The 26,215-nt window shown below is 39.9% G+C and overlaps 2 protein-coding genes across 3 annotated transcripts in view; one reads left to right on the top strand and one right to left on the bottom strand.

The window, feature by feature from the left end:
* Positions 1–26,215, top strand: part of MEI4 (meiotic double-stranded break formation protein 4) — a 203,481-nt gene that overhangs the window by 31,316 nt on the left and 145,950 nt on the right. For both annotated transcript variants that reach the window (XM_041763148.1, XM_041763058.1), the window contains exon 3: positions 24,479–25,014. In XM_041763148.1, the coding sequence (XP_041619082.1) occupies positions 24,479–25,014 (536 nt within the window). The remainder of the gene's footprint in view (positions 1–24,478; positions 25,015–26,215) is intronic.
* LOC121495572 (ATPase GET3-like) lies at positions 7,572–8,604 on the bottom strand. The gene is given in 2 exon segments (XM_041763291.1): positions 7,572–7,643; positions 7,645–8,604. Coding segments are annotated over 2 exon segments (1,017 nt in total). The 5' UTR covers positions 8,590–8,604.

Below are 26,215 nucleotides of genomic sequence, written 5' to 3'. Positions count from 1 at the left end.
ATTCCCAGTGGGTTAATCCATGAAAGGCTCAGATTTGTTTTGCCAATATTGTTCTAAGGTTGGGCAGGGGCCAATGAAAGGTAAAAAGCAATCTTCTGAGCCTTTGATAAAGATTTGCCTCTTTGTATAAAGAGATTTGGGCTCATGAAAGGGAGCAATTAAATTTTTTTTTAACCTCAGCTACTTGTTTCCTGCATGCAGCACTGCCAATTGAAAATAGAATGCCTGAATCTGGGGTAGTCAGTTTGCAACTGTGAGACAATATTGACAAATTAATGCCAGCATGCTAAGGATAGTGAAAATAGCTGGCTGAAAAGAACGTGGGTCCTTTTTGATATTGCTGAGCAATCAGAGCAATGCTGGGATTATTTTATTAGGAAAGTTTAAAAAGACGAGGGTGTAAGCCACTGTAATCCATGTGTTCCCTTCCTTGTATCTGAGCACATCCTAATTTGTGGAGGTGGGGGAAGGGGTAGGGGTCATGAATCGTTTAGAACCACACTATACTTTTTCTTTTGCCAAGAGTCTTCTTGATCTATAGGGGAGAAAATGAGTGAGAAAAACTATGTTCTTCAATCTAGAACAGCTTCCTGTTAAAGGCAGCCTCATAATATTGGCAAGAGTTTCATCTGTATCTGAGAAGGTAGGCAAGGGAGACCCAGAGCATCGAGATTGGCCAGGAAGAGGTTATTGGCTTTTCTTAAATGTTGACTAGGGATTGAACGAGACATGGTGTTGGGAGCAGGGCCTTGTTAGTGGGCATAATGGTACAGAACTTCAGTGAGCAGATTTAGGATTAAAACTTGAGTGTGTGTATGTGTGTGAGAAAGTAGGGCAGGCAGGGGGAATCTGGACAGTTACAATTATAACAGTAATTTGGCATTCACAGGAAGGAGGTATATAGATGAAGTGTCAGGTCTGTGCTTTTTCTCCTACAATTTTATGTATTCAGTGTCTTCATAAATGATAGACTACTGGGTAAGCAACTGGCTAGAGTGAAAAGAAAGAGAAAATGAAACCAAAATAGTTTAATGATTTCCATGTTTATTTAGTAAATGTTCATCGAATACAGGGCTAATTGTGGAGTGCTTGGGGATGGGTGGTGGTGGTGTGCACAGCAGCACAATTATTTTCAGCTGGACTTAGCTCTTCTACGTTTTAGGTCCTGGGAAACAACTGACTGACCACATGGCTTTAGGAGCTTCCCTCCCCTCTAGCTGACAGTGCTTAAGTTTATCCACCTCCTTGCCTGTTGTCCCTTTTACTGCCTTATACTCTCAGGATCAAATCCTTAGCATTTGCCTGCCCTAGTCCCTACTTCTCATGTTGTGTGAATCTGGATTAAGGAAAATGCCTTTAGGCAGATCAATGTTAACAGGGGTCAGAAGGGGCTGGCTATCCTGGTTGCCCGTGTACACCTTGCCAGATCCAGCATGGAGCTCATCTTTGTCTCCCGACTAGCACTTTTCTGGTCCAGGCCCACTCAGCCTCTGTCCCACCCCACCCTGTCCCAAACCGCATAGTGAGGAGACATCACAAATAACTGACCTCCAGTCATAGTTTTGGAGCTCAGCGTTTATATGTTGGGGCCTTCATTGTTCTACAGGTGCTGAAAGAACATGGGAAATGAATGCATAAGCATTTCCCGTCTTAGTTTTTACATAAGCTTTTATAACATAAATTGTCAAATAGGATGAGGATTTCCTTAAAATTGCAGTTGATTTAAAACATACATGCATAATGTACATAAATATCAGGAAACATACTGTTAAATTAATATGGATTCTAATGAAAGGTTTCAAATTTAAAGTATAGTTATAGGGCAGCCCAGGTGTCTCAGTGGTTTAGCACTGTCTTCAGCCAAGGGCCTGATCCTGGAGACCTGGGATCGAGTCCCATGTCAGGCTCCGTGCATGGAGCCTGCTGAACCCCCCGCCTTCTGTGTGTGTCTCTCATGAATAAATAAATAAAATCTTTAAAAAATAATAAAATAAATTTAAAAATATAGTTATAATTACATATAAGGCATGCTTTACTGTTATATATAAAATTGAATTAATCTTTTGATATGAGAGACCATTAACATACAAATAAATGAAAGTTAAGTAGTTAAAAAAGCTCAGAATCTTAAATGGCTTTGATAGTGACAAGGCAACTGTTTAGAAATGTAGACATCTCAGTTATCATAAGATGAGCTGGCTCTGGTAGGAAGGGTGGGTAAGATAGGGAGTGGGAAGGGCCACACATGTACCAGCTAGGTCCTAGGCCTGGAAGAGGCAAGCTTCAGAGGTTGGACTCAGGTGAGGGCAGAGTTCCCACAGTGTGCAGTGTTCCAGATGGACATTGTCAGCCCTGCCACATCTCTTCCTGGCACCCCACTCTGAGTCCCACTGTGTGATACAACCATCTTTTTCTCCTAAGCTGGCTTCCCAGAAGGTATCTTGAATGTCCAGGTAATCTAATTAGGGTGCCTCTACTTATGTATCTGTGGATTCTTCAAACTTCTGTCCATTCCACCACAACTCCCTTGGTCCTTCCTGATTTATCTCAATTAGACTCTGTGTTTACAGTTGCAGCCTAGACACTTTCAAATCTTTGTTGCAGCCCAGACTCAAGTCTTCTCATTTCTTTTAGGATAAATAAAAAACTCTTAAAATAAGCTACGAACTTCTCCACGATTTGATGCTTGCTCCCTTCTCGAGCTCACCCTGTCATCACTATGTCCTCCACATTCTGCACTGCAACACATGAAATGTCTTTCACTTACTTGAATCTACCTTGTTCTCTTCCAGCTCTAGGCTTTTACACCTGTTGCTTCTCTCTGTAGGAGACAGTCTCCCAACCCCCTTTCTCTGGTTGTGCACTATTCTTTTTTTTCTGACAGTTTTAATACCCTTTCTGCCTTTGCTGACTGCCTTCTTAGACAAGATTAGATTCTCCTGCTGGTGGAACCATACTATTCTGTATTTTTCACAGCATTTGTGAGCCAAATTATAATTGTTTAAGCAGTCTGTCTTCCCTGTAGGACCTAAACTCCGTGCTTGCAGGAGTGTGCTTTTCCTCATCACTGCTCTCTTTCTATGTTAGCACAGTGCCTGGCATGGGGTGGCAGGGTGCTTGGGGTTATTTGTTGAATGAATAAGTTTAGACATGGTTTATCTGAGTGTTAATACCTGGAACAAAGGGGCCTGGCTGATCTGTCATTTCTGGGGATCTACAAAACCTCTGTAGTGCTGGGAGGAGGATCAGGAGGGCAAGACCAAAGCATACTAGGGAAGGAGATACTCACTAAGGTGGGATGAGTATCAAGGCTCCTACCTTTGAGAGCCATGTATTCATACTGTAGTTTAGTCAGAATCGAATAAATGAAGAAGTGAAGAGTGACAATTTTGGGTTCCCACCTATGGAACAAAAGCTAAAACTATTCTAAGTTCCTTTGCATTCCAGGATCTTTTCTCAATGTAATTTTTTTTAATAGTTTAACATGTAGTAAAGTTTAATCTGTTCAATGTACTTAGGATTATATTTATTTTTTGCAGGTTTTGTCTACATTTTTAAATGCCCTGCTGTTTGTATGTATTTGATTTTTTAGATTCTGTTAGAAATCTAAAGGTACCATTGAGGATTTTGAATTTGATATTTGAATCCTAAACATCTTAAAATTTTTTTTTTTTTGGAATACAGTGTGGAGTAGAATTGTCAGATAGCTGTGGTCTGTAGTTTAGACAGGGAAAATTAATGGAGTAATATCAATTCCATTATCAAAGCAAGAAGGAAATCAGGTAAATAGGGTAAACAGGAGTAGGCTTGAGATCCTGCAATACTGATAAGCTCCCAGGTGATGTTGATACTGTTGGTCTGAGGACCATAGTTTGAGTAGCAAAGACTGTGAACTCTCTTGGGGTGGAGTTTGTTTGTGAGGGAAAGAGATAGGGTGGTAGTTGAGGAGGGCAAGGTGGAGAGAAAGTGTTTTTGTTGTTAAGATGGAAGAGATGTCCGCACACTGGTACTTTGGTAGGAAGGAATCAGCAGAGAGAGGAAAGTGAAAGAATTGAATGGGAGAGGATACTAACAGACCAGAGGGGCTTGGGACCTGAAACCCAAAAGAAATACAGAGCACAAGTGGTGGGCCTTGCCCTGGACCTCAAGCCGGGGCTGATATGTCTTGTTTTGAGACTCTTTTGAAGGTTGGAGTAGGTGCCTCTTTATTCGTGCTCCTACTGAGTTCATCCCTGGCAGCTGTCCTTCAAAGTTCACTTTTGTTCCCTTCTCCTCCTCCAGTGTCCCTTATTCTTAAATCTGACTATTGTTTTGTTGTTGTTCCTAGCTGCTTTTTGATTTTCATTCTGGCATTTCTTTGCGTGATGCTTCAACTCTTATCTGAGCCATCCCCACCCCCTGCCTAGGTTGTAGAAAAAGAAATGAGGAAAGCAGAGTTAAGTAACTTGCCAAAGGTTAAAAGAAGAGGACGTGGAGTGGAATTCTTGTAAAATCCTAGAACTCTCTAGTACTTTAAGGTGCTTTCTTAAACCAGTGGTTCTCAAAGTGTGATCCCCAGACCAGCAGCATCATCATCAGGTGAGACCTTGTTAAAAATACAGATTCTCAGAGCACACCCTTTACTCACACAATCAGAAACTCTGTGGGGGTGGGGTGAGGATCCCCGGGTGGCTCAGCAGTTGAGTGCCTGCCTTCAGGCCGTGATCCTGGAGTCCCAGGATGGAGTCCCACATCAGGCTCCCTGCATGGAGCCTGCTTCTCCCTCTGCCTGTGTCTCCTGAGAATCACTGGTTGAAACAAATTAAAGTGAACTATATATTCAGAGAACATAGAAAGACTTCTCCAGAAAATGAGTTGATAAAGACCTATTCATCCCCTATCCAAACTATTTGAGTGACAAATCAAGAGGGATTTGTAGGCCAGCCTCTGCAAGATCTCATAATACCAATGGATAATATTTGACCCTGGTTGCCAAAAAATTGAGAAAGTGTTCAGTTAGAGCTTAATAGAGCTGAGGCAGAGAGTAGAAATTAGAGAAAAGGTGTAAACAAAAGATAGTAACATTAACATCATCCTAACAACTATGTTTCATACCATTCAATGAAGGGTGTATATAAATATTACAGGATTCCAAGGAATGTGTACAGTTGATTTTTGTTCTAGGAAAACTTCTCTTCCCTCTTTGTCCCCCTTCCCCTCTCGCCCTCCATCCTTACTTCCCACATCCCTTACTAATATACACTGTTATGCTCTGTTACAGAGGAGCCTGGATATATATTTCCTCGTATATAAGATGTGCAGTGATATAAGACAGCCCTCCCCTTTCTGCAGAAGAAACATCCTTTTGAATATCTATTTCAAGTAATTTTAAAGACATCTTGTAGGGGAAATTTTGGGAATTAGAAATGCAAGAGGTTGTATCCTAAAAATCAGTAGAAAACCTTAAATTCTGATTAAACTATACTATTTTACCAATCCTTAAAAAGTACATAAAGTAACATAGCTAAAAAGAAATACATTGCTGTAAATGAATGTTAGCATGCTGTAGGCAATAAGACAAAACACATTTACTCATAAAGTTTTGTATCATGCCCATGGAACTATAAACACACGTACTTGCATTATATTCTGGGTCCTACCGAGAACTAAATAGCTAACTTCGGTACAAAATGAATTTGAATGAATTCCTAAATTGACTGTGAACATGAAGCAAATGTCTCAGTGAAAGTGGCAGAAAACCAGCAGCAAAGTGCAGTGCCTGGGAGTATGTGTAGGGGAGGTGCCATGCACTTGGGACCCCCTTGGCTCTTCTGTGATTTCTGTAGTAGCACTCATTACAAGAAGGGGCAACATTACTCTTTTCTCATACTTCAGGGAAATGGTGGTCTTTTCATTCAAGTTTCCTGTTTTAGAAACATCATTTATGTGAATATTAAAGTTTAAATTGCTTGTTAGCATTTCTTTGAGTGTGAGAAAATGCATCAGAGAGTGCTCAGCTTAGGGTATGTGTGCTGTGAGGGAGACACAGGTTGTGAGCTGTTCTCAGCCTTCAGTGAGTCCATTGTTTCACATCAATTATTTTATAGTCAGTGTGTGATAATTTTTATTGTTTTCCATCTCTCTCATTTCTCTCAGAGTCAGAAATGTTGCCTGTGTATCTTTAATACATCCAGACCATGTTTGCCAGGTTTTATTCTTGAAATAAACAAGGCAAAGATTGTGTCCAGAGAAAGATGGTTCTTAATGCTTGTACAAGCCTCGCTATAAAAATTCCTCATTACTCTTTTGATTAGTAAGTCACGTGAAAAACAAAGGCTGTGTTGCTTTTGTGCCCTCCCTTGGTGCTTGATTCAGTGAGATCTTTTACACAGTTTTTCAAAGTTGTTTCTGGGCTTGATAAGGTTAAGTTGTTTCTGGGCTTGTTTCTGATGAGGCTTATAAATATTTGTAGCAGAAACAATTTTCATGAGCTAAGGCAGGCTTTTCTATGTAAAATGCAATGTAAGACATGTGAAATGTCAACATTTTATATCAGTTTAACAAATAATCACATGGTAAGGAAGTAACTGTTAAAAATTGAACAATGCAAAAAAAAAATTGAACAATGCTTCTGATCCTTCTATATATTTTTTACTGTATTTGAAGTTTTTCTAATTCATCAGTAAAGCAGATCATGTAGAATTTGGGCATCTTTCCTCCCTCTCATTCTAATAACAGATTCCTTTTCCCATGGAATTTAGTGTCATTTATCCATTCTTTCTGTAAAATAATATTTTGAAGAAAATAACCTTATTTTTCAGCCCAGGTCATACAAATTAGATGGCATTTCTTGTATTTTAATACTTAATTTTGCTAATAATTGTGCCTTTAATAACTCCAAAGTTATTTCCACCTGTGTATTTTATGAAGTGTTTATCCTCATCTGATTATTTTTTAGCCTATGAACCGCAAGGTATCTCATCATATCTGTAATTTCCAAGCAGGAGTTAGTCCAAAGTAGGCCAAGTCCATGCTGGTGGGCTGCTTTGTGCGGCTGTGCAGCTCTCTGATGTCTGATGGGGCGAGTGATACAGCAGGAGCTGGACCCAGAGAACTGTATGCCTCAGTGATCTGTACTTTTCCAGTTCCTCTGAAATTTTTCTTTAAAGAAGTGCCTTGACTATGCACAGGCATCTATGATTATGAACACACTGATAATAAACTTAGCCGCTCAATTACCTTTTTAACATCAAATCCCATACAAATCTAGGCCTTTTGTACCTGTAGGTCCATGTGATAAAGAAAAGTATTAACCAGAGTTGAACTTTTAATTTAAAACTTTATTTTTGTTTTTAAAATGTCTTTTTTGTGTGTGTGTGTGGTTTAAGATCATTTTATTGAGGGGCGAGAGGCAGGGAGGGGGGGCAGCTACAGCCCCCCCCAGCCCCAACAGGGGGAACAGACCTCCTCTCCACCCCCTGCCCCACACATGGCTCCCCCTATACTATGGGGGGACTTTGTGCAAACTCTGCTGGGGTGGGGGAGGGTGGAGGGTGGGTGTGAAATGGCAGCGACTGGGGCTGGCAGCAGCGCTACTGGGCACTGGGCGGCTTGTAGGGCTCCAGGAGGAGGGTAGAGAAGGTGTTGACCTTGTCCGCCCCCCCACACCTCGTGGGGCAGCAGGGGCAGCTTCATAATGTGGAAGCCTTCGTACAGGTCCTCCATCTGGTCCAGGTACTTGGCCTGAATCTTGTGGCGGGCCTCACACATCTTGCAGGGCTTCTTGGGGTCAGGGAAGACGAGGTGGTTGACGATGATGTTGTGGGTATCGATCTTATATTTGGTTAGCTCCTGGATCAGCCGCTCTGTCTCGTACAGGGACAGGAACTCAGCAATGCATATGCAGATGAAAATGGTCTTCTCAGGGTCCTTGAACTGTTCACTGACGGAGCGGATGACGGGCAGTGTCTCCTCCAGCTTGGAAGCTGGTTGGTCTGCGTTCATGTCCCCCAGGCCCAGCATGTTGCACATCTGGGAGATGAAGGGGCTGATCTGGTTCTTGATCTGCATGAGGCGGTCTAGGCCCCGCTCCACGTTGGTGGGGAAGTTGAGCAGCTTCAGCGTGTGGCCTGTGGGCGCCGTGTTAAACACCACCACCGAGAAGTTCATGCCCTTCACCAGCCTCATGACCTCTGCATAGCTCATGGCCTCCTGCATCATCTTCTTGCCCATGCTTAGCATGTTGTCCTCTTCAAAGAACTCATCGGGCAGTTCGGCCACACCAAGGCTGGGGTCAATCTCCATGGCAAAGAGGTTGTCATAGCCTTTGACCTTGGTAGGCACCTTGGAGAACTTCTGGTCAAATGCATCAGAGATGTTGTGGGCTGGGTCAGTGGAGATGATCAGAACACTCTCCCGCCCCTTGGATAGCTGGACGACTAGGCTGCAGCTGCAGGTGGTCTTGCTGATGCCACCCTTGCCCCCGACGAAGATCCACTTAAGGCTGCGCTGCTCGATGATGTTGCTAAGCATGGGCTCCAGTGGCTCCACATCAGGTGCATCCTTGAACTCCTCTGCCTCAACACCCCACCCAGCCACTCCTGCCGCCATCTTGGAACCCTTAAAATGTCTTTCTGAAAGGCTTTGCCTCCTTAGTGTTGGTAGACATAGGCTAGAGTTCTAGGCAGTGGCCCTGAACCCTAACCATACACTAGAATCACCTGAGGGGCTCTTAAAAATCCCAATGCCCGGTTTGCCCCCTAGGCCAATTATATCAGAATCTCTGGGGGCTGGACTAAAGCATCAGTATTCTTAGACTGTCTCTAGGTTATTCTAAAGTATAGCCAGGATTGAGAACCACTGGTTTAAGGCAAACATTTATATTCTGTATTTAATTCACATGCCCTTATTACCAGTTTTCATTGTTAATCCCACCTAGTTTTAATTCCCTTATTTTACTAGGGTTTTCTCTGTAGTATGCTGCAATCCTTTATTAGAAAGAGTAGAAGACCTTGGTTTTGGCCCTTTGAGGGGAAACATCTGACTAATTTCCTGTAGTGTCCTTTAACGTGAGATTTGAGAGCATGGATGGCTGGTGCTGGTGAGAGGGGATGGGGGTCTGTGGACAGCTGGGGGAAGGGTCTTTCTTTAGTTGTCTTTGGACATGTTTGGATGTGCTAGTGGCATGGATGGGTTTGGAACTTAGTTGTTATGCTATAAACCTTGTGGTAACATGGTTGTAATTCATGATTCTGATTTTAATACTGTTAACAACTACCAAGATTCTCAGCTATTGGAGCATCTGGTTGGCTCAGTGGCTTAGCATCTGCCTTTGGCTCAGGTCGAGATCCTGGGGTTCTGGGATCACGTCCTGGATCAGGGGCTCCCCTGCAGGGAGTCTGCTTCTCCTTCTGCCTATGTCTCTGTCTCTCTCTCTGTGTCTCTCGTGAATAAATAAATAAAATTTTTAAAAAGAAGCTATTAAAAATTACTTAAATAATTAAGAAAATATCTTTTACATCTGTAGTAAATACTTTTTTCCTCCAACTACTTGAAATTTTCTATATTTATTGGAAAGTAGCAGACACTCAGTTTTTATGGCATGATTATCATGGAATTACTGACTTACCAAAAGACATCTTGGAAGTAAATAGAAATGATGTGATTGTAACCACCATTTTGACACATACACATTTGAATAAGGAAAGGGCAATGCCTAGAGCACCCTGCTTAATATAAAACAATTTAATGCACGACTGAATAATCCTTACCAAGGTCAAGCATGCAGGAAATGCTCAATGTTTAATTTAAGAATGCACATTCATAAATGAAGGAAGGAAGATCCAACAAAGGGAAAGGAAGTAGTGTTGATGGGAAAGGTTTTGAAGACAAATTCTGGAGGTAGATTGCTCATTGGGAAGAGCAAGAAGATTGGAATTAGGTGAATCTGGGTTGAATCTCAGCTCTATCAACATTAGCTAAGTTGTTTTAGGCAGATGTAAAATGAAGATGATGATGATAAGGATAATGATAAGCAGATGAGGTTAATGGAGAATGCTTGGCACCAAGCTTCCTAACACATGTACAAAAAATAAATACCAGTTTCCTTCCTCATTGGTCCTGATAGTCTTTTTTTTTTTTAATATTTTATTTATTCATGAGAGACACACGCAGAGAGAGAGAGAGGCAGAGGGAGAAGCAGGCTCCATGCAGGGAGCCTGACGTGGGACTCGATCCTGGGTCTCCAGGATCAGGCCCTGGGTTGAAGGCAGCACTAAACCACTGAGCCACCTGGGCTATCCGGTCCTGATAGTCTGATGGGAATTGGCTTTGATTGCTTAGCAGCAGAACCTTTTTTTTCTTTTTGGACGTGAGGATTTTGTTGTTTAATTCTGTCTTTCAAAGACCTGGATCTGTCTGGTTTAGCAAATTATACCGGTGGGAAAGAAGAGAACAAAGGTTTAAGGGTGTGTGAGGGCTTTTTCTTTCCAGTAGTAAAATTGTTCTTAGTTCCAGTCCAGTAGCAGAAGTGCAAGATCCTCAAGCCTGGCAGTCTGATTTCTTTTGGGAGTAAACTGCTCAGAAAATTTTGTAGGAATTCAGCTGATATCCTGTTTAATTATTTTGAGAGATACATTAATAGAACTTGATTTTCATTCTCTGTGTCTGTATTGTTACAGGAAATTCTAATCTCCTGTCTGTCCCGTTTTGACTTCTCAATCATAAAATTTTCAGTGTTCTCCCTCCACAATGGACCCTATGATTTCTCTCTTGTGAGGAAGACATCATTGCTCCTTGACTGTTTCCAGAGCTTTCTATAGGTCTATAGGTTGTCACTTTATTTTTTGCCTCTGTGATTTTTCCTAAGATCAGTTAAAGTTATATTTTAAACAGTGCATAGTTTTCTGTTGTCTGGGAACAGGTTACATTCAGATTCTTTTCCATTGTGAACCCAGAATCTTTTGTCAGCCCTGTACCCTACTCTCCTACACCCCTGGTTTCCCTCTGTTCTAGCTATACTTTTCTGAGCCATTGCTCAGGCCTCTCCTCTGTGCCCTTGTTCATGCAGCTTCCTGGTATGAAAGGCTGCTCCAGTGAAAGCACTGTGATCCCATGATACCTGTCCTGTAGGAAATCTTTCTGGCTTTTCCCCAGTTTGAACTAATTCCTTTGTGTTTCTATTCCAAATGACCTGTACCTCGATACCTCTTCTTCTTTTTAAAGATTTTATTTATTTATTTATTTATTCATAAGAAACACAGAGAGGAGAGAGAGGCAGAGACACAGGCAGAGGGAGAAGCAGGCTCCATGCAGGGAGCCCTACATGGGACTCAATCCTGGGTCCCCAGGATCATGCCCTGGGCTGAAGGGGGTGCTAAACCGCTGAGCCACCCGGGCTGCCCTGGGTACCTCTTCTTGACACTAATGCCTTTTGCCATTTAGTAGAATTATTTGTTGGGCTGCCTTTTTTTTAGTTCTTGGATGTTAGGAGGCATACCAATTAGGTATATGACTTTTGGCCTTATCTATAAGTTCTTATTTACCATTTGGGTCCCCCAGCCCTTATTCCAATGCTTTTACATTGGAGCGTTGAATATAGTAATGTAGTATGTGTTCTGTGAAATCATCTATTCTGATAAGGCAGAATTTATTTTGTTTGGTTTGTTTTCTCCCTGAAAGGTGTGTCTTAATTTCATTTTTAATGTTGAGATTATGTTGTCCTTTGGTCAAGTTTATTTAATTTCCTAGGCCACTGATTTTTACAATAAGTGATGGGTGAATGAACCATAATACTAAAGCTGTGCTGTACTGCTTTATAACTTGGCCTCACAAGTTATGAAAACCAGAACCCCTGAGAATGGACTTTATTTTCAGGATTATCGCAATAGTAAAAATCAGTGGAAATGAGTTCTGCTTGGTTGGCAATAAGGTGTCTGCAGAAAATTGACTCCGAGCTCTTCTTTTTTTCTACGCCTAAGACTATATTTCAATCGTAATTGACAGTATAATAATTGACTACTGAGCTGTCTCTGACTATGCCTCTTTTTCAGAATTAAGAATATTTTTACTTTGTCTCCTCATGCTAGAGAACACACTGTATGGAATTAAGTGTATGACTTTTGGCCACATCTATATGTTCTTACAAATTTGTCATTTGTAGCTCTACTGACAGACTATACTTAAAAATAAAATGTTAGCTGTGGGAATGCATGTGTCTCCAGACTGTTGCATGTGAGTGATTCTTGGTCTTCATAACAAGCCTATAATTAATTCATATACTTAAGGCATATGATGAGCTATTTTTTTTGTATGGTGAGCTATTATGTCATCTGTCAAACATTGTATTCCATGTGAAATGAAAGGCATCTAATTCCTAGACTCAAAATTGGCCAATTACGGTATTTTTCTATTTCAGGACTGTCTGTCAGTCTACGAGTATTATCAATATTTTCAAGTCTTGTGAGGTTTTAAAGAAAGGGGTCATTTATGTGATTCTACATTGAAATAATCTTTTGCCTCTGAGCTTTCATGATGCTTTTTTTGTAATGGTTTTATAAAATTCATTTAACAGAAATGGCTGATTATGAGGTCAAAAAGTATTTTGCAAATTGGGAGGGAAAGGGAATATGTATGTCATGAACCAACATTTTATAATTTCTTTTTGGTACCTGCAAGATTCATTGTCAGATTTCTTTTGGAGTGACATCTCTGTATGAAAAGGAGTGCTGATTTCTGAGCCTTCAAAGGTCAGTGAGGATCCTGAAGCAGGTTCCTCTCACCTGGGTTCTCTCACCTGGGTCAACAGACATGATGGAGACTGCTAGCACTCTGAGGAGATAGACATCAAGGCTTTGAAAGACATCCTTTGAAAGGATGATAGATGTATGTTATGGCTTAGCATCTCCAGCACTTGAGAGAAACATTATCTTTAGTCACCAAAGCTGAAAATTAAAGGGGATTGGATAAATGTTTTGGGGAAGCCTAATTGTGTGAAGCTATATGTTTAGCATTTACCTGGGAACAGACTGACCTGTTAATGATTCTGAAATAAATAAGAAGGGGGTATTATAAGGTAGTATTGCCCTCCCATGGGTATAAATAGTATTTTAAATGAAACTAGCAAAATAACTGTGATTGCCTCAATTTTGTGTTTTATTTACCTCTTCATCATAGAAAGCAATTTCCTTAGGATCTATGATCATCAGTAATGTTTTAGAGTAAAACACTGGTTCTAGTCATGCACAGTATCTATTTGATAGGTTTCTTTTAAAAGATTATTTGGGAAAGAGAGCATGCACACAGGGCCATGCATGAGCAGGGGTAGGGGCAAAAAGAATCTTCAAGCAGATTCCCCACTGAACATGGAGCCTAACATGGGGCTTTATCTAATGACCCATGAGATTGTGACCTGAACTAAAACCAAGAGTTGGACACTCAACTGACTGAACTATCCAAGTGCCCCACTATTTAACAAAGCCTAGACTTCATGGACTGGTTTCAATATATCACATGTAAAAATTAATAATAATAAAATCTTGAAACCAAAACCCATAACCATGAGCCTATACAAGGCAGGCTTTAAAAAACATTCTAGTCAGAGGAAGGCCTTATTTCCAGAGATGCAGTTAAGGCTTAGGCTTAGACCATCCCTGTAGCACTTACCTGGTTGAGATCTCTTTCTGCTTAATCTGAACAGATGTACATCGGTTACACAAAAATATGTTTGACTCCATATTAGGCAGTTCAATGGCCACATACAGGCAATGCCTGCAATCATAGATTTACAAGTTGCATGGTACTTTTTAAGATGGGTGTAATTTAGAGAATGGAATTGAAACATGAAAAAATCGGAGAGGTGAATTAAAATGAGAGACTTCTCGTTATGCTTATTCAGGTGTGATATAGTAAACATAATTTAGATGTGGATGCTTATGGGTCAGAAGATTACAGGTAACTGAAAGTCAGTTTAAAAAACCAACTTATCGGGATCCCTGGGTGGCGCAGCGGTTTGGCGCCTGCCTTTGGCCCGGGGCGCGATCCTGGAGACCCAGGATCGAATCCCACGTCAGGCTCCCGGTGCATGGAGCCTGCTTCTCCCTCTGCCTATGTCTCTGCTTCTCTCTCTCTCACTGTGTGCCTATCATAAATAAATAAAATTAAAAAAAAAAAAACCAACTTATCTTTTTCAATACAATATTGAGGATCTTCTAAAATAGCTCAAATAGTCAACAAGTAAGTACTTAAATATATGATGTCTATTCAGTACTGTGCTTGACTTTCAAGGTTGGAAAAGAAATAGTTTACTTGCTACCTCTTGTGAGTTTACTATCTGGTTAGAGAGGCAAGATCTCCTGAGGTAGACAGATAGAAGGACACTACATATGATGTATATAGTTTCATTTGGGGTTATATTTATTCATGGTTATTCATTCATTAGTTGATTCATTTCTTCAACAAAAACTGATCTCTGGGGGTTGTGGTAAAAAAGAGAAGAAACAGAATCGATATTTCTGTGGAGAAGTTAGACAAAAACAAACAAACTGACAAGCAGGAAAAGTTCTGAAAGTGTTAGAAGCTGTGAAAAAAATAAACCAGGTTGAATGCCTGTGGATGGGGCAGGGCTACTAACAAACTGGGTGGTCAGAGAGATTTCATTGAGAAGGAGGTTTTTGAGCAGGGTCATCTGAGTGGCCCTTGAGGCAGGAACTAGCTTGTATATTTAGTAAGCAGACAAAGAGCAGAGGGAGTGAGATGAGACCAGACAGAGGCCAGGAGTACAGACTATGCAGGGCTTGTTCCAGTAGGTAGGACTTGAAGCACAGTGGGAATCCTTTGGTGAGCATGAAGCAGGAGCTTTGAACTTTTTGCTGTGGTTGCTGTGTGGAGAATGTAAGTGGGAGGAGAAGCAGACTGCTGTGTAGGAGTCCAGGGCTGTGGTCCATAAGGGATGTGACACTGGCTTAGATATGGTTGGAAGGAGACAGCTAGAATGTATAAGGCTCTACTTTTACAAAGTAGAAAATACAGTGGCAGGGATGACCTTGAAAAGGAAATAGAATACCAGCTGAACCCTGAAAGATTAAATGTGAATTAAACATGAATAGATAAAGAGGGAAATAGACATTTCTGGAAGATTTGAAGATGGCATGAATGAGCCACACTCCTCTGCCATCCAAAGAAAGCAGAACAAATATATATATTAATCTAAGATAGTGGTTCTCACACTGCAGTCACCTGGGGAGCTTTAAAAAATATTGATATCTGGGTTCTACCCGAGATTCTGGCATGATACTCAGCATGGAATGTGGTCTGGTATTGGAATTTTGAAATGTTCCAAAGTCACTTAAATGTGCAGGTAAGGTTGAAAACCACCACTGTAAGATCTCATAAGTAGGAGACCTGTAGCTCAGCAAGAAACACGTGAAGCAGGCTGAGTGCGTAAGTTTGGGAGTAGTGCAAAGCAGTGTTCTTGAGGTTTACTCAATTATGAGACTCCCCTGAGATGTTTATTTAAAACACAAGTTCCTGGAGCCATCTCCTGGAAACACTGATTAATTGTACCTAGGAATACTTAATTTTAATACGTTTCCCTTATGGTGCTATAGGTTGGGAAAAATTGCACTGGATAAAAGATCCCAGTGATTCTGATTTTTGATAGAGTAAAGTAGATAGACACATCAGTCAAAATGAATGCCAACCTCAGTTGTCTAGCAGGGTGGGCTTGGGGGACCATGCTGGCTTGAAGGTAACCTGTCAACAGTACCCATGTGAGCTGTTGGAACTCTGGTCAAGAGCAATGGCATCAAGGGCTCAGTGTGAACAAATTCAGGTAAATTCTTTCGGAAAGAGACTTGGTCAAGGGGAGCTTGGAGATGTGTATGATCTCAACAGGAAAGCTAATAGGGTCCAGATTGTAAACTGCTGTATCATTGGGCATTCACAACATTGGGAAGCCAGTGAATGGGGTGTATTGCTGATGTCCATGATTGTATTGTTTTTACCAGCTCTACTTGGCATTCATAACATCTACACTGATGAATGCAAGTTATGCAGGTAGATTCATTGGTTCATGTGGTAAAAGGTTGTATTTTCATGGGTTTGATGTTATTCTGTAAGTCTATAATATATGTGTTCATGGTTTCTCAACATGACATTTCCTGTTTGTTAGGAAATGAAATTAGGACCATGCTTTTTACTTATACTGCATATCTTTGCCCCCAAATGACTGAATCCAAATAGAAATTGCTTTTTCTTATCAGCTTCTAATTTTGTCCTAAAAACTCTTTCCCATTAGAGTGATTCTGTTGCTCATTTATTCAGCCCCTTTTTCTCTAGTAGCTGTTCAGTATAAACAATGTAGAGAATGTAGAGAGATAGGTGCCCATAGAATCAGACACTATATTGGGAGCAAGATCACATCACTAATTATACCCAATGAGACTATGGTCCAGAGAAAGATACTGACGTTTAGAGGAGAGAGAGTGATTATTTTGACTTAAAGAATAGGACTTTTGAAAGTCTTTTTGGAGGATGTTGCTGATTTGAAGAATGGGTAGGATTTAGAAAGCTATGAATACTAGGGTATTTCAGGCAAGAGGGAACAGTGTAAAGCACAGACATAGGAATCTGCTGGCAAATGATCTAATTTGACTGTGGCAAACAGAGCATGAAGAGGTGTTCTGGAAAATAAGATGAAAAACTAGGTTGGAGCCTATTAAGAGGTGTGACAGTGGAAAACATGCTTTATTCTATAGGCAGCGAGGAGCCTTTGGAGATTTTCCAGTAGGAAAATAGAAGAAAAACTAGCATTTATTGGGTGTGTGCTATGTATGTGCCAACCAGTATGCTTTCTGAAAGTGGTTCCTTTAGGTGATCTGACACATAGGTTATTTGGGCACAGTAATTGGGCATTGGGTTTAGGGTTGCATGGAGGAGGGAGGAGCTGGAGACAGGAACAGCCCAGTCATTGCCCATATCTTACATGTAATCATTTTGGCATGGGGAAAAAGGAGATAAAATAAAAAAGGTGTTTATTGATATAATAAATTTCTTTTGAGATCTCTCACTCAGTATTCCAGTTTCTGAGATATGGCAGTAATAAACCAGTCAGTCCAAGACTGTTGTGGAGTGTAGATTTTGTGGGTGGGACAGGTTATACTGGTAGGAAATGATCAGGTAGTGACAAGTGAGATTTAGAGAATTAAAACAGGGAGATGTGACAGAGACTGGTGTGGTGGCTTCTTTAGATTGGGTGGTCACATAAGGTCTCTCTAAAGAAGTAACATTTTAACAGATACTGAAATGATAACGAGGAACCAGCCTTGAGAAAATTGGGGTTCAGAGTGGGGAGAGCATCCCAGGCAGAAGGAATGGCCCTAAATGGGAACAAACTTAGTGAATCTAAGAAACAGAAGAGTGAGGCAGGATCAATATTACTTGTCATTGGAATGTACATGGGGATTTAGGAAGGAGTCAGTAGTGTTGACCCTTAGGTTACACATGATGGAGACAGGAAATGGTAGCGGTGTTTTCAGGGAATTCAGGCCAAGTGGAAGTGAAGGATGCAGTTTCTTTTGGACTTACGTGTTTTAAAGCGCTGAGACCTAGGGACTTGAGCTTGGGAGAGGAGGTAGGATTTAGAGGTAGAAATTTGAAAATCATCTGCCTGACAGAGTTCTTTTCGGCTCTAGGAATGGTAGGGACACCCATGAAGTTGGAATAGGAAGAGAAAGTCAAAGACAACAATGAGGAAGGTTTAAATTGGCCAGGTCAGTGGCTTGGGAGAGAGAGATGGGGACAACCAGGAAAACTCAGAATCTGGGCACTCAGCATGGGAGGAATTGCACTGTCAAGTAGTCCTGGACCAAGCTGACACACAAATGCAGTGTTTTGTCTTGTGAATGTAATGCAGTGAAGACAATTCTGTTAAGATGAATCATTCCATTGGCTTATAATTTCATGCATTTGACATTGCTGTCTCTCTTGGTATTCAAAACTAGAATTATGATGCCAGCTGCTGGAGTGGGATTAAATAAAACTGCAGGCTTTTCTTTGTCAGCACTTCTCAAATGTGCTTTGTGATATGGTAAAATACATCCTTCCAGAGGCAGAAGACAAACAATTCCTTCAAAGTGAAACATTGTCATTTCAGAATTGTGTGGTACTTTAAAATAGCAGTTTCTGTTTGACCACCAGGTGGCGTGAACACTACTTTTAAATTGTTCGGTTCATCAATACATATGAGTGACTATTATTAATACCAAAAAATCATAGTTGGTGTTGACAAGTTATATATGCCTGAGATAACATTTCAGTTCATTTGAAGAGATGCAATTTGATCTCACTTTTTGTTAATATATATATTCTACATATTCACACCACCAACTATGTAGGAGGGCAGGCATCAGGCAATAGAAATTCCCAGATTAACAAACTCTGTGTCTGTCCTCAAGAATCTCTCCCTTCCAAGAACAGGTTGATGAGTGCAGTAATGGAAGTATGCGTAAGGTCCATGATAGCCCAGATGGGGAATGATTTCCTCTGCGTAGGGCAGAGCAGGGAAAGTTTCACAGAGCATTTGAATCAGGATTTGAAGAATCAGTCCATCTCTGGGTTATTGTATCAGAACATATCACTTAGTGGGAACACCTTGTGCAAATGCAGAATTAGATGAATTAGTTTGGTGTTTTTTGGTAAACTGTAAGGGTTTCATACTACTTACACATAAGTAAGAGTGAGGATGGAGACAAGGCTGGAAAAGTAAACAGGGTCCACACAGTGAAAGAATCTATGGGCCAAGCTGAGGATCTTAGAGGACTCTTATCTGGTAAAGGAAGCCTTTGGAAGGTTTTAAGGATGATAATCCTGTGATCAAATTAGTATTTCAGCAGGATGACTCTTAGGTCAGTTCAGAATATGGCCTAGAAGAAGACAGAGTCAAAGGCAGGTCGATCAGTTAGGCAAGGGTGTTGCAGTGATCAATTCAAGAGATATGATGGTGTGAACTAGAGCAGGGGAGGGGAGAAGGGAAGAATAGGTTCACATATGTAATGATGGTTAATTTTATGTGTTAACATGGCTGGGGTCACCTAGTGCCCAGTATTTGGTCAAGTGTTACTGTAGATATGTCTGTAAGAGTATTTTTAGACATGATGAACATTTGAATAGACTGAGTAAAGCAGACCACCTACCCTAGTGTGGATGGACTTGATCCAATCTGTTGAACTCATGAAGAGAACAAAAAGGCTGAGTAAGAGTGAATTCCTTCTTCCTGACTGCCTTTTGAGTTGGGGCATTGGTCTCTTCCTGCCTTTGAACTTGACCTGAAACATTGACTCTCCTTGGGGCTCGAGACTGGAACTTACACTGCCAGCTCCTCTTTGTAGGCCTTTGTAGACTCACTGGAATATAATACCATTGCTCTCCTAGGTCTCTGGCTGGCTGACTACAAATCTTGGGATTTTTCAACCTCCATAATTACGTGAGCCAATGCCTCATAATAAATCTCTTTTCTCCCTCTCTTGTGTATATATCCTATTGTTTCCATTTCTCTGGAGGGTCCTGACTAATACAGGTACAGAAGGTAGAATCAGCAGGACATGGCATTTCACTCTATGTGGATGGTGGAAGAAAGTTGCCTAGGGTGATCCCTCACTCGGGCCTGGTGATTAGAGGAATAGTTTTGCTCTTGGCTGAAATTGGCTGTATGCTGTACAAACAAGAATTGTATGTTTATGTGTGCAGTGCATGAAGATGATTTGTACAGTTTTATAAACAAAAAGTTGATGGAATTTTAAAGGTGTATGGATGTCTTTTAGACAGCTGGTTCTATGGGTCTAAATTTATAAGTAATGTAGGGACTGTAGAAATGGGTGACAAAAGGTATCAAGAATTGATGTGGATGTGACAATTTGGGGTGCAGCAGAAAATACATTTGATTCAGGGGTGGGATGTGTAGCTGGCGGGCACAGCTCTGTTTTGTTGAGTGTGCTTGAGATCTACTCATAAATGGTAAGTGGGATTAGGATGGAATTTAACAATTGGAAGAAGATGAAGAAACAAAGGTCCAGTGAAATGGAATTGTAAGCCTGAGTTCTGGGGTAATAAGAGAGGGACTATAGGGTATTTTAGACAGGATCTGTAATTTTAATTGATATTTTATGCACTTTTATATATGATGTCATGCTTTAGCATAATTTAGATTCTTGGTATCTATTATCATTTAAAAATAATAGATAATATTTCTGAGCATTTAATATGTGCTGGACTCTGATCAGGATCTGTGTATGTGTACTTTACTGTCTCTTTAAATCTAATGACAAATATGTTGATTAGATCATCTCCAATAACTTGGAGAGAAATTACAGTCCTCAATCCCTTAAGCCCAATAACAAATTAAGAGAGAAACATCATTTGACTACTGCTTCACCTTAGTCCCTTCTGGAAAAACAGAAATTACAGAAAGTTGCAGTAGCATGGCTTCATTTTCTCTTCTCTCCTTTGGGTATGATGCTTTGTTAGTCAAGCTTCAAGATTTATTTTGAGAAAAGTCATCCAAGCAAATGAGTAGAATCTGAGTAGAATGAGTTCTGTAAGACCCATTTAAAGAGCCAGGGGTATGTACAGAAGCTGGCATGGGAACACACAAGCCTTTTGCTGTGGTTAGAAGATGATTGGACTTGGAACCGAGTAATTGGTTTCACTTCTCCCTCTGTGGCTTTTCTTAGACCTCTTAATCAAGTTGAGGCTGCATTTCCTTATTGGTAAATTAGGGATAATAATAACACATGTTCAAGGGTTGTTGGGAACAATTGAATTATTTTATGTGAAAGTGCTTTGTAAAGTGAAATGTGAATATGAGATTCTTCTATTAATTTTGACAGAGTGACTTTAATACTGTAAGCCATATTGCATGAAGGCTCACTGTGGTCCTTGCTCGTGGAGTTTATGCATTACTTTAGGGCACCGAGAGGACATTGCTCTATGTGTGGTTTCCCACATTGGCATCTTCAACATATGCCCTCATCAGTCTTTTCTGCAGGTGTAGAAATGAAGCAGCCAGGGAGTGTGATGGTCAGTGTATATTCCTATGCCCAGAATACATGCACTTGTAGAACTATTCCTGGCAAATATGTACCTATCAGCACTTGAAGGAGATGGGATGGAATGGTTATGACTTGCCAGGAGATAACGCCAATGAGGAGTAAAAAGCAGAAACAAGAAAACAGCTTTTTGCTTCCCAGTCTGGTTGTTGGTAGAATTCATTTTATGTCTTCTGTAAAATCATCATCCATGAAGTTCAGCTTACCTTGATGGAAAGTTGAGTAGGTTCATGAAATATTTAAACTTATGTTCACTTTCTTAGTGAAGAACCATTTTGAATTCCATGAAAGAAAAATATAATCTATCTAAATAATTACTGTAATCCCTCACCCTTTTGTGAAGGGTGAGAAGTCATTTCAAATACTTATTCTTGCTCATAAGAAAAAAAAAATTGTCTGGTGGCTTAAAATGAGCAGGCTGTGTGTGCCTGTTTTAGTATAGAAATAGTCACATATAGTTAAATGCTTTGCTAATAGTTCACTGTTTGGGTTACCACCACATTTATGAATTTACTGCGTTATCCCCTTACCACAGAGTACAGATCCTGTCGTGATAATTAGCAAGCACATAGTTGCACATTTCTGGTGGTTATAGCAGACATTTGTTAATTGAATGAACTCTAAATCAAAGCCTGATCTTCTCATTTTGCTTCATCATCACCTTCTATTTGTATTGAGGGACAAAAGAGCAACAAATCAGATAGATTTCCAGTGTAAGATGAGGAGGGTTCCTCTCATCATTCTTCCCATGCCCTGATCAACCAGTATCCCCTCATCTCTAACTTTAAAAAATGACTCTGGTGAAATCTCCTTTAACTTCCTGTATGCTAAGGGTATTTTTTTTGTATTCTTTTTTTTACATCTCCTATACATTTTCATTCTCTTTCTTTTAGCCTCAAAGAAAAAAAAATTACTTCTGCATCCTGTATCATTAAGTACAACCTATCCACTGGGGTCTTTGACTCAGTCTCCCCCTGCCTTTTCCAAGGCCAGGCCTCACCTGGCTTTTTAAATTTTTCTTATAACTCCAAATTTTGCTTCTGTGTTGTTTTTTTCTTCTTAGTCTATAATTGCTCAAGCTTCTCCTAATTTGACATGCCACATTTGCCTGCAATTATCTCCCATTTTATACTTTCCTGATCCAACTCCTCAGAAGCCTCAGCCAATCTTCTCTGACTTTCTGCCCAGTCACTCCTATTGCCTTCTGGCCTCTGTCCACCACCCTGCCTGAGCAAGGCTTCTGTGGATCCAATCACTGGTGATTTTCTAATGAGTAATTCCAACATATTTTTTTTTTCAGCTTTGTATTTTATGGACTTCTCTATTGCATGTAATTCTCCTTGAAACTTTGTCCTTGATTTTCATAACACAGTCATTTTTATTCTTTTTGTACCTCTTTAATTGTTCCTTCTCCTTAATTATTTTTTATTTTCTAGTCAGCCCTCAAATATTGATACTCCTCAAGGTCCCTCTTTGATCTGTTCTAGTCACTTCTTATGCTCTTTCCAAGTGATCATAACCATTTTCATGATTTCATGTACCACCTACATACTGATGACTCCTAAAAATGTATTTTCAGTCTGGACTTTTTCCCCACCCTTAGGCTCATGGGACCAATTTCTAGGTCAGTCTCTTTGCCTAGAGTTTCTCCAGTTGCTTCGCAGTTTATAAGACCAAACCTGAACTCCCATCATTTCTCCTAAGCCAGTTTTTTTGTCTGTGTTTTTACCATTTCAATTAGTAGTGCTGTCATTTACCTGGTCACCTGAGTCAGAAACAAAGGAGAAATTTATTCCTACCTCAACTTCATTGTCCATACCTAATCAGTTCGCTGGCTTCTAGATTATATTTTGATGTTTTATATTTGTTTCCTTGGTCAGCCCCTTCCTTTCTTTTCCACAGCAACTGCATGGTTCATTTCTTTCATCATCTGATATTAGGACATCCTTCAATGTCTCATTGTGTCCTCCTCAAATCTGCCTTTCATGCAGCCAATAGAGGGAGTGATCTGTGAAATGAAAAATAAAGCCATTTCTCTTTCCTGCATTACACTATTTAGTGTCTTTCATTGCTGGCAGCAATATTTCCCAGCCTTGGTTTCATAAATATATGCATGTACTTTAGAACATTCAATGAGAATTTCTCAATTTTGTGTGTATATTTTACTGATAATCATTTTATAGACAGTAAACTTATTTGTGTTTATGATGGCATCTCTGTCAAAGAATGACCTAAAATTACTAGGTTAGCTTTAACTGCAGTATCTCTCAGTCAGTATCAGAAGATTCTGATCCTTCCAAGGATCTATGAGATCTCACTCTACCTATCCATCTGTTTATCTCTCTTGATACAGATGTAGGTTTGCTTGAATAATTATAAGTACACACACACATATGTATAAGTTGTTTACAGGTACTTATTTTTATATATCAGGCATACATGTGGATGTGTAATTTTTCTAGAAGGGTCTTACATTATTTAAGTTTGAATTACATTCACTCTTCCTATATTCTAAGCCCCTTTATATGCCTTCTAAGATCTTTGATGAGCTGACCTCTACATATTTCTTTCTTTTAGTATCTTGCTTCATATTTTCTGTAAATGAACATCAAACTACTTATGGCTCCTTATACACACAAATGCTTTTATTTTCCTTCTTGAGTCTATACTTTAGCTCTTACCTTTTGGTATATAGAATTCTCTTCCTGCATTCCCCTAACTTTTAACTTGGAATGCCTACATTTGCTTTATAAAGTAGTTCCACTATCACCTCTTCTAAGATGCACTAATCCAACCAGGGCACGCTGTTTGGTGGTCCTCCTGTTTTCCTAGTGTCCTGAGCACATCTCTATCTCTGGATATACCTTGTTGCCCTGTAGTTAGTTACCTTTTGGAATCTCTACCAGTTACCTCCTCAGGTCTTGTGGTTTCTTCTCTGTGTCTTTCAAGAATGGCACATAGTTGGATGAGAGATAGTGACCTGAAAAAATATGGGGGAATCACCTTTACTTTCTACCGGAGCTCATTCTGTAGTCAGCTTAAGCAATTTCTTTCACAGTTTTTCCTCTTTTTGATTTTTATGCTACTAGTTTTTAAATGTTTAGTAGGTTTTTCTTCATTTAGTATTTTAAGTTAGAAAATCTGTCTAGTTTTATTGTTGTTGTTGTTGAGAAAGAACAAGCACAAGCCGGGTGGTGGGGGGAGAGGGAGAGACTTCTAAGTAGGCTCTACATTCAGCATGGAGCCCGACATGGGGCTTGATCTCACAATCCTGAGATCGTGACCTGAGCCAAATTCAAGAGTTGGACACTTAACCAACTGAGCCACCCAGGTGCCCTTCTCTAGTTTTTATATGAAGAAATTGACAGAAAGATAACACTTATTCCTTTCTGTTTCAGGAGACCCAACTTCCCAGTTGCAGGCTCAGGAATCTGGAAGTTCTGAAAATACATTAAGTCAGCTGGAAGATTCTGGGTGTGATTTATCAAATGAGGAGAGAAGTGAACCTTCAGAGATGCCCCAGCATTTTGTGGAGACCTGCACCCCCACACCCTTTCTGCCCCTGCCCATTGTGAAAAGACATGGTGCCACTGTGGAAAATCCTGTGTTTTCCCACATGCAATTCTTGCAACGTCTACTTGAACTGAAGAACTTGACAGAATCAGGGAGTCTGAAAACAGACTTAAGCCACTTTGAAAATGACTTTTCCACAGTATCTGATTCTGTTTTTCAGTTGCTGGATGGCCTGATCACTTTTTACCGTAAACCCAAATTTCCTTTTTCAAGCTTTTGGGCAGATGCTATTGATACTTTAGCTGGATTGATCAGTGATTGTCACTTATCTAATCATATTCTTAAAAAGTGTTCCAAGAAGTTAGAAGAATTTGAGAAAACTCTACTACAGGTTATTTTAAGGAGCAACCATTTAAATCGGGTAAGTATTAAATCTCTTATTTTCATGAAATAATATGCCAATAATTTTGGTAAACATTCCCATTGGATGTTGATTGCTGTCCCTTAAGACTTGTGGTTCAGAGGCTCCAGGTAGACCTTTTGCAGCCATCTCCAGCTCTCACTCATATGTCATGCCCCCTTCTCTGGCCTCTGCTGCAGCATCGTTCTCTCCATAGATGGCTCTGCTTCCAGCTTGTGCTTCTCTACTTGAGTTATCTTCCCTGTTTTTTATTGCTGTCCTTGAATTCTTATCTTCTTTTTTCCCCCTTGCCTATATTTACTTCCTATTGCTCATAAAGTCTCAATATTTTTCAAAAAACCACTAGCATTTAATGGTTTCCCAATCTATAACTTCTATGAGTGTTAAATTCCTCATGATGGATTACCTGTACTGTATTGAATTTGTTCTTTTTCTGGCATTAACTACCAGATGCCTGGAGGTCAAAGAATATTTTTCTCTTCTTTTAGAATTTCCATTGTAAGTGGCATAATGCCCCACGGACCCTCTGCAGTTGTGGATTAAATGAGTAAATCGGCTGAAGAACACTAATATATGGCTTTATTATTTTTTTTTTCTTATTTATTTAAGGTAACTTAGTAAGGTTGACTCAGGGATTCTTTTTTAACAAATGACATTGAGGTAACCTGCTGTTGTTTTGCTGTTTGACTTGAGACATAATGGATAGTTTCTTTTTTGTATTACTTCCTATCTTCCTTACTATCTGATCCTTTGTTTGGGAAACTCCAAATGTATTCACATTTTAATTCTTCTAATTGACTACTAAAAATATCAGGAGGAGACTAAAAGGTCTATCTTAACTTATTAACGGGTGTTTCACTGCAGGGAAAAAAATTGTTAGACCTTGTTTCTTTTGATACATCATTGTCAAGTGTTTGTCCTTACTGCCATTATCTGAATTTTATATGGTGTAGGCTTTACCTGAATTTTTAAAACTAACAAAATTTGATCTAATAACCTAATTTGTTGCATATACATTTGTTCTTCTCTGTTAATGTATGGTTTGACCAATATTATAGAAACATTATGATTAAGCTTTTAGCATTTGTGAAAGGTGAATTTTCTGTCTGGCAACCTGAAATTTTTTTCTACCTGATACGATCAATCAGGAATTATATATCAGATTTTTCATAGTAGTATCTGAGGTGTATAATCTGTTTTC

The sequence above is a fragment of the Vulpes lagopus genome, chromosome 1, assembly GCF_018345385.1.
Source record: "Vulpes lagopus strain Blue_001 chromosome 1, ASM1834538v1, whole genome shotgun sequence".
In the NCBI taxonomy this organism is placed as follows: domain Eukaryota; kingdom Metazoa; phylum Chordata; class Mammalia; order Carnivora; family Canidae; genus Vulpes; species Vulpes lagopus.
Note: the sequence above shows the minus strand (reverse complement) of the source record. Positions and strands in the feature narration are given on the sequence as shown.